At 36.6% G+C, this 9,451-nt stretch overlaps 1 protein-coding gene across 1 annotated transcript; it reads left to right on the top strand.

The window, feature by feature from the left end:
• Positions 1 to 2,559: 2,559 nt before the first annotated feature.
• On the top strand, positions 2,560 to 6,836 carry LOC144957749 (uncharacterized). The gene is made up of 5 exons (XM_078889146.1): positions 2,560 to 3,083; positions 3,676 to 3,931; positions 4,457 to 4,900; positions 5,527 to 5,776; positions 5,996 to 6,836. Exons 1-5 carry the CDS (start codon positions 2,771 to 2,773, stop codon positions 6,587 to 6,589), a joined length of 1,857 nt encoding a protein of 618 aa, XP_078745272.1. The 5' UTR covers positions 2,560 to 2,770; the 3' UTR covers positions 6,590 to 6,836.
• Positions 6,837 to 9,451: the final 2,615 nt, after the last annotated feature.

The following is a 9,451-nucleotide window of genomic DNA, read 5'->3' as shown; positions in this document are numbered from 1 at the left end:
CAACTTGTATTGTGTGCATTGTCTAATAATAGTATAATTATAAAGATGTCGCTGATTGTGTGTGAAGTTAACAAGTGCTTTGCGTTTGGAATTAAATGTGGATTTTTAAATTCTATTATTCTAAAGTTGTCTGTCATACCGTTAGTCGTTAGTATTCAGAGAAAAGTATTATCGCTATTGTCATTGTTTATGAAACCTACCTGTTTTTATCTTGAATCATTTTATTTTAAAAAGTTATTTCTGTAATTTGTAACCAATCATGAATCATGTTGATTTTTTAATTGATAATCAATTCCGACACTTATCCCCTCAAGAGAAAATAGTGGTGAAAGATTTAGGTCCACACAAACCAGTGAATTTTAACTTAGTTTCTAACACTCCGAGGAGACAGCGCCGATTGAATAATGATTATTTTTAAAATGTTGAATGGCTTACTGCCAGTGAAAGCCGTAAAACGCTTCATTGTGTTTATTGCTTGATTTTTGGTGATGTATGCTATAACGGACAACAGGAGGATTCAGTGATATTGCGCACATCTCTCAGGCACTGAAGAAACATTCTGAATCAAATAGCCATGTCACAGATGCTGTTAAATATAAACTTTTCAACGTTGTAGATATAAGAAATCAGTTGGAAACAGGACATGCTGCGTCTGTGAGTAGTTATAATGAACAGGTGAAAGTTACCAGACAAGTTTTGTCCAAGATAATTGATGCTCTTTTGTGAGTACGCCTCGTTAATATTCTAACACACACACACACACACATACACGCACACACAAATACACGCACATATATGCAAACAATTGCAATACCGCCCTCCACACACACACACACACACACACACACACACACACACATACACACATACACACACACACATACAAAGTAGGTCAAATTAAGTTAAATTAACTAGACCAATAAAATTTGATTCTGTATTTCGGATTTGTGTCGCCTTAAATACAATGTGACCAACCGCCCCTGCTTGCGGCTCACACTAGCGGCGGGCATTCGGAACATTTTCATGTTCCTGGTACGATTGTGTTCCTGGTGGCGTTGTTCCTGGTACGGAACCAGTTCCTGGTGCGATTGTTCCGGTCGAAGAGAGTTTCGTATCAGTCATGTCCTAAGTAGTACGGAGCATAGATGACACGGGTACGACGTTCGTACTCGTGTTTGTGGTACCAACCACAGACAGACGAGAGGTTGCGTACTCGTGTTTATGGTACCAACCACAGACAGACGAGAGGTTCAGACTGGAGGGAGGGACGTAGGCTGGTTTGCGCGCGCTCTCTCTCTCTCTCTCTCTCTCTCTCTCTCTCTCTCTCTCTCTCTCTCTAGACACACACACACACCACACACACACACACACACACACACAGTAACAGTAACATGACCAGGAACTTGTTCCTGGTGGAGGTTCCTGGTACTAGTTCCTGGTTGAGCTATGTTCCTGGTGTTACTGTTCTCGATAACCAAAACCCGTGCGGCACTAGCTCACACCGATTTTGCCTAAACCAAAAGTGTTCCAAACCCGTAACCTTATAAAAAAGTGAGCTTCATATAGCGCAATATCCACTAAATGTGCCCAAAGCGCTTTACAAGGGGTCAACAACAACATTAAACACGAAGGACGGAACATAACATATAAATAAGGATAGGAGCAAAAAAAAAAAAAACAATTGGGCGAGGAAAAGTAGCTACAGAGCAGTCCTTAACGTCTCTCTCTCTCTCTCTCTCTCTCTCTCTCTCTCTCTCTCTCTCTCTCTCTCTCTCTCTCTCTCTCTCTCTCTCTCTCTCTCTCTAATTTCACCGCCCCCTCTGTCTCTGACGCTCCCTTAAACATATTCAAGACCCTATAACTATGAAGTTGTTCTCTTTTCTTTAATTTTTTGTTTGTTTGTTGTATTCGTTCTTGTTTAGTTTAACTCAGGACTCGTGCTGTTATGTACAAAGAATGCACAAGGCAATGCATTTTGACGTCCTAAATTAAAATAATAAAACTAAAATGAGTAAAAGTAAATAAATAATAAATAATGTTAAAAGTTGACCAAACTTCTAGAGTCACCAGGAATGGTGTCAACGTGTTGAAGTTGAAAATTAAGAAAAAATGTACCAAGGGAATACACAAAAATACATAAAAGAAAATTATATTATGCCTAGAAATGAGTTCGAATCCCTACCTCACCCCACCCCGGTTACAGTTACGTTGTGCTAAAACAGCCGGCCACCTCGCCTTCTCGCGCTCGGTCAAACGTTTAATCTCTTCCATTGGACTGAATACACATCTGTGTCGAATAGTTTCGTATCAGTCATGTCCCCAGTAATACGGCGTGCGTACTCGTGTTTGTAGGTGGGTCCAACTATAGACTGTCATCGTGGTTTTTCGCGGCCGCAATGGCAAATTTGCGGCCGCAAAATTCGCACTTTTCCGCAATTTACCGCAAATTTTACAAATTTCATGAAAAATCTAAATTTTTCACCATTATTTAACCCGAGTGGTTTTTTTAAAGTGGCGAATTTCCGAAAGTCAGCATCGTCCCTTTCTTTCATTTTCTCATAGCACCTGGTCTGTTTAAACTGCTACTGGAAGCTGCCCAGTCTGGTTTTTAAACTGCCATACTACTAACAGACGTTACATTGCAATTAAAAGGAGTTTTTCTACTTTCACTTTCACCTTAGTGACGAGTGACGCTATTATTGTTATCTTCAATTGGTTTCGCTACCGGCGTTCTTTTCTCTTACATCTACTTGTTGATTACAAACTCGCTATGGACAAGTTCCTTGGTTTAGACATGAAGAAGGCAAAATGTGCTCGCCATGTCACTGCACACCAGCGACACTCAGAATACAGCCAGTGGACCCACGTCAGTGGTTCAAAGCTATTCTGCACACCATGCAACAAGGTTATTGACCACTTACGAAAGTCTTCTGTGGATAGCCACCGCAATTCCGCAGACCATAAAACAAAAGAAGAAAGAATGAAGAGGTCACATGCCACTGACGTGGATGAGAGTGAAGCGGTGAAGAAGCAGAGGACATTGGATTCTGTTTTGAAGAAACCGTCTACAGTTTCAACGCAAGGTGAGTGGTGCACCCTTTCCCTCTAAATGAGTACTTAGTTTTGGGTGGATATTGCTCTATAAATCTATACAATTACAACTATATAAAAGATGAGGGTATTATTATTACTATTATTATTATTATTATTATGATGATGATTATTATTATTATTATTATTATTATTATTATTATTATTATTATTATTATTATTATTATTATTATTATTATTATTATTATTATTATCATTGTTGTTCTTTTTATTATTACTTTGTGGTATAGTGAAAAGACACTCGCTTTAGGATCGGAAGGACCTGGGTTCGAGCCTCGCTCAGTGCATAGTTGAGTCCTTGGAGAAGGCTCTTTACTCACATTCTCTCATGAAATGGAGGTGTAAAATGAGTACCTGGCCGTTAACAGCGTTGTCTCTGTCCGAAAAAAATTGTAATATCCCCTAACAGGCTTCATGTCCCATCCTACCTGTTAAATGTTGCTGTTGGCCACGGACCCCTTGTAAAGTGCTTTGAGCACGTTTAGTGGATATTGCGCCATATAAAGCTTATTTTTTTTAAGCTATTCATATTAACAAACTATTTTTTAAATTTCTTTCTTTCAGCAAGAAATGATATCTGCAATGAAGTTGTTTCAATGTTTGCTGCAGCAAACATTCCCTTATCGAAGGTTGACCACCCAGCAGTCAGAAACTTCTTGCAGACAAGAGTTGAAAACGGTGGTGCCATTCCACAAGCTCATCAGCTGCAGGAATGCTACTTAAAGAGGGAGTTCACCAACAAAAAAGAAGTGGTGTATAAGAAAGTTATAAACAAGCCTGTGGCCATCATCTGTGATGAAATGTCTGATGATGTTGGAAGGTGGGTTTTGTTTTTTGTTTTTGACTGACAATGTTTGTAGAAACTAAAGCGAAAGAGTAATTTATATATAGGAGTAGGAGGCAGGTGAATACACACACACACACACACACACTCACGCACAATCATGTATATATATATATATATATATATATATATATATATATATATATATATATATATATATATATATATATACCACACACACACACACACACACACATATATATATATATATATATATATATATATATATATATATATATATATATATATATATATATATATATATATATATATATATATATATATATATATATATATATATATATATATATATATATATTATATATATATATATATATATATATATGGGCGTACTACACTACACAACATACACAGTGATCAGTTCGAATCCTTAGTTTGAATTCTATAATTAAATGCTGAGAGCAATTATGATATCACTTTTGCATCCTTCCCTATATGTTATTTTGTGTTTTCTCTTATTTGTATCGCCTATCTTTTCAGGTTTGTCCTCAATGTCTTAGCTGCACCACTGGAACCCTTGAGCGCTGATGTGGACAAAGTCCAAAGTTACCTCTTGGACACAAGATTTTTGTCTGTCACAAACCACACAACCGTTGCGACGGCCATAATTGAATGCTTAGTCTCCACTGGCATCAAGTTTACTGACGTCGTCACCGTAAACACAGACAATGCAGCATACATGAGGAAGGCTTTCAATGATGTATTGAAAGGGCTCATGCCAAATGCTACGCATATCACATGCATGGCTCATATCATGAGCCTAGTGGGTGATGCCTTCAGAAAGCCCTTCAATCGCACCAACAAATTCGTCAAAGCTGCAAATGCGATATTTTGGAACGCCAATGCCAGAAAGGCAAGATATCTGCGATTCCTGACACCACTCGTCAAATCTCCAAAGATGCCTCCAAACCCAATCGCTACACGGTGAGATTTTGAGAATTTTCCTTTCTTGGTCATGATTCATCTGGGTCTTTAAAAAAACTTTTTTCACCTAAAGGTGACACATTGTTAATATTGGATATTGACAAATAGGAGGGTCAGTCATTCTTATTACCTAATTTGATATGTTAGTAAACATATTTAGTAGTATCATGTTACAGTTATAGTAATCTGCTCCCTTTTTTTTGTTCAAAAGATGAGCTTTAATTAAGTATCTGACTGGGAAAGTGCTTGCTATGGCTTAATAGAATTGATTATTCCATTATGTTATCTTTTTAGATTGTCATCATTTTTTTATTTCAAAGTTAGTTTGCTTTAACCATTGATATAAGAAAATGCACTAGAATTTTTAAAAATAAATATTGGAAGCTATCTTGCACAATTATTTCGGGGTAAAGTAAGAGGGTCATAGTCAACCATTAAAGTCAATGCCTAACATTAGTCCTCACTAGGTCAAGTCATATGATGATGGTAAATTCAACAGACTATACTATAAGGCCAAAAACTGATAGATTAAGTAGGTATAATGTTATCTTCTTTTCAAATAAAAATTCAATTTAACAAATGAATTAAAAATGCATCATTTCTTTTACTTCCTTTTCAAAATCCAGATGGAATTGTTGGTTTGAAGCGGTCTCATACCATGAGAAAAATTTGCAGCACTTTGCCACATTCATTGCGAAGGAAATGGAGCACTGTGGGCGCACGGCTCCAGAGTCGTTAGTCTACTTGAATGATATCCTCTGCTCGGTGTCGGAGCGCCAGTTAATTCAAGCAGAGATGAGCTTTATAATCCAGCAGTCTCAGTCCATCGTTGTAGCTACTGATGTATTCCAAAGCCAACGTCCAATCGCCATGACAGTAAATATTCATTTTCTCCTCCTACCTTTAAATCTTATTTTATAAGATTAAGAGCAGGTATCATTATTAATGAAACGATTCCATCTTTGTTGAAACTCTGCCTTTGGACACAACATTATAGTTGAATGTCTTTGACTAGAGCAAGAAAAGAATTACAAAACAAAAATACTTTCTTATGTTTTTTAATCCTTGCCTTATTCTTATTTCTATTTTCACCAGGCGTGGTCAAAGCTCATGGAAATTAAGGACCAGTTTTCATCTTGCCATGTGACCCTACAAGATGTAGAAAGACACTGTCCGCATGACCTGGACCAACATCTCAAGCTTCAGCTCCAGGATAGTTTTTGTCAAGCTTTCTCTTTGGCCAATGAAAAGCTTGAGAAATATTCATCGACGGAAGGCCAACCAGGGATGGAATTATTGAAGGAGATACCTTTCTTCAATCCTTGCAATTTAGTGTTCATTGCTGACTCTGATATTGATTCTTTGACCATTCCTGGTATTCATGAAGTACCTCGTGTAGAAGTACTTCGATATAAAGAGTCTCTTGGTCCAAGAGCAGTGTCGACATCTGGAGGCATTCCACTTGATCTGACTGTTTTTTGGAACAGTGTTAGCTCAGATGTTCCCCATCTTGCTACGCTGGCAAAGAGATACATATACACCTGCCTTAATTCTGCTGATGCTGAGAGGTCCTTCTCCATTTATAATCTTGTATTTTCAGACAGGAGAAGGCGGCTCAACGAAGCAAACTTAAAGGCTTTGGTGTTCCTTTATTATAACAGTTTTATTTCCTATGAATATCTTGTTTAATTAAATTTTGATACCTCTCTTTGCAGGTTTTTCGTACTTTTGTTTTGATATAAGATTAAGATTGATGTTTTAAATCATTTTTCATTCTGATCTGCACCTGAGTGACTTTTGTGTGCATCTTCAGATCATTGTAGTATTTGGGGTCCCCGGGAACGAAAAAAAGTTATCCGATTAGTTAACAAAATTTGCAAAATTTGGCAATTTTTACGGCAAAATGTGGCAAATTTTTCTATTTTTTGTGGCAAAATTGTCATTTTTTTGTGGGAAAATTTGGCAAAATTTGGGATTTCAAATGGCAATTTTCCGCGATGCCAGTATAGAACAGTAAAGTTGGTGCAATAAAATAAACAATATCACGTGACCATTTTAGAAGCACGTGGCAAAACACATGTTCCTGGCTTTGACAGCTCACCTTCCAATGTAAATTATAGAAAAAAAATAACCATTAAAAAATGTCTGTTAGGTGGCAAAAGAAACACATATTCATAAATACTCGATCACGCGTCAAATAATATCTAAATATTGATTTTTTATTAAACAAATGGTAAAATTTATCAAAAATTACTGTCGGTCTATTTTTAGACCACGGTCAAGATTATTCTCCAAAATCAATGCGCTTGTGTGAACAAAACAAGAACTATTTGAAATCTGGTTTTCGGAATAATTTAGCCATATACAAAGAATTTAACTAAATAACAATTTTATTTTTACTTGTTTGTTTTTAACTGAATGCGTATTATCTACAATTTGAACGACAAAAACGGGAGACCTGTTTTGTGCGCAACGTGTCCGGCTGCTAAAGTTCCTAATCACCATCAAAGAATGGCAGTCCAACTCATGCAAAGGTAAGATTCCAATTTCAGTGTTTGAGTTTGTAATTTGTATCGATTGGTTTTGAGAGCAGGAAACGATTTAGTTCAATGTTAATCCATAATAGCGTTCGGGTATTTAACTTTGGATGTCTCACCGGCATAATTTTAGAATGTGTTGTTCATTTGTTTTCATTTCACTTCGCAATTTGACTGTCACTGTCAGTGTCAGTCATTACAGTACAGCTTCACTCGCCGATTCTCACTTACAGAGTTGACGTTTCCTTCACTTATGTCTGCTTCATGCTCATTCAGTGAGTGATTCGAATACTGTGTGAGAGAAAACACTTTTCGTAATTTATGACATTTTATGGGTAACGTTTACAGTCTAGAACGTGTGTCAGTCATAACTTGACCGAAAAGGAAAACAGAAAGGAACAACAACAAAAAAAACCCCAAAAAAGCAGACACCCCCCTCCTCAATAGGTGGAATCTCAACAAAAGTTGTATTTTTTAAATCCTCATCTTTCGTGGTGCGAAGCTTTCATCGCTTGTCATATTTTATTGACTCTCGCTCTTTCCTAACCTGATAATAGATTTCGAAACAATCTTTAGGTCTTCATTCTCTCATTATCTGTTCATGACTGGAACTGGAAAAGAAACAAGACAAAGGCAAAGGGTCTCTGCCACCGATTTTCAATATCTTGTGTTGTTTGAAGGATTTAAGTTGGTAGACGTTTTTGCCACATAAGACTTTTTGTTATTGTTTTTGCTGAGAGTCGATGGGAGAAGGAATGGCAGAGAGGGAGGAAGGGGTGGTGAAAAAATGAGAATGTCTGGAAAAAGAAAATGTCCCACTCAACCCCTTATCGCATCTTTGATATTTGGCAGGTGTCAAACTACATGTATGACGTTTTGGATCTTCCAAGCCTATTCGCCTTATTTGGTCGGTAGCTGTGTGAAAGAAAACATATTTTATTGTAAAATGCAGGGAGTGCGGTCTGATATTTTCGTCATCGCTATGATTATTCCCAGACAGGGTCTGCCAATAATGAAAATTGGTTATTCCCAGACAGATAGAGGGGAAAAAAACACAATATTTTTGTATTAAAAAAAAAAATAAAAACAATTTTAAGAAATTCATGCTCAGAAACGGAACAAGGCCAAACGAAAAAAGGAGAAAAGAATAGACTCGCTCAAAAAATTAAAGAAAAAAAAAAGGGGGGGGGGAGGAGAGCGATTGAATTCGAATCTGTGCAGCTAAAATGAGCAACGAGTTTCCCTTGGCTCAAGAGAAATGAAAATGAAAAAATTGTGTTTATGTTTTTGTATGAGTGTTGGGTGGGGGGGGGGGGTCGTGGGGTTTTGTTACAGTTTTATACACATCCCTGTTAGTTCAATCAATTTTGTGGGTAATGATGAAGAGGGGCCTGGTCCTACAACTCTTTACGGATTTACCTTGGATTGAAATGAAAACTAAACCTCTCTGATTACTTTAGATTACCTAATTTTATTTCATACGTTTTTTTTATGAAGAAGAAGCTTTTTAGGATTTTGTAATAGATAGGAAACACCATGATATGTGACATGATGTCTTATCTAAATTTTGCCTGAGGAATAATAAGCGAACAATTTTGAAAAGCTCTCTCTGTTGATCGAATTATCAAAAATTTTATTTGTGATCAGATATTTTATTTGACTTTAAAGTGAAATCTAGAGGCATTAAAACATATTCAATGTTTATTAGACTTTTCTTATGTGATCAGAAAGTTAAATACAGGAAATATTGATCAAATGAGTTCACCGGAAGGTAAATAAAAGCCCATTTTTTTAAAAGCTAATCGACATTGGTTATGTAATCTTGCCTTCATGATCATAAACCTCTGATAAAATTTAGACCTGACCCAACGGTTTTAACAACCTTGTGGTTTCTGAGTTCCAGGTCCATTATGTTTTCTAATGTTTTTATTGAATATAAGCAAACCATTAAGAAATAGGTCATTATATATTCAACATTGAATGGTATTTCTTCTTACATTGAAATAAGTGGTTC

The sequence above is a fragment of the Berghia stephanieae genome, chromosome 12 (assembly GCF_034508935.2).
Source record: "Berghia stephanieae isolate SIO BIC M18660-M18661 chromosome 12, UCSD_Bste_1.3, whole genome shotgun sequence".
In the NCBI taxonomy this organism is placed as follows: Eukaryota; Metazoa; Mollusca; class Gastropoda; order Nudibranchia; family Aeolidiidae; genus Berghia; species Berghia stephanieae.
The sequence above is the reverse complement of the archived record's forward strand: the minus strand, read 5'-3'. Positions and strand labels throughout refer to the sequence as shown.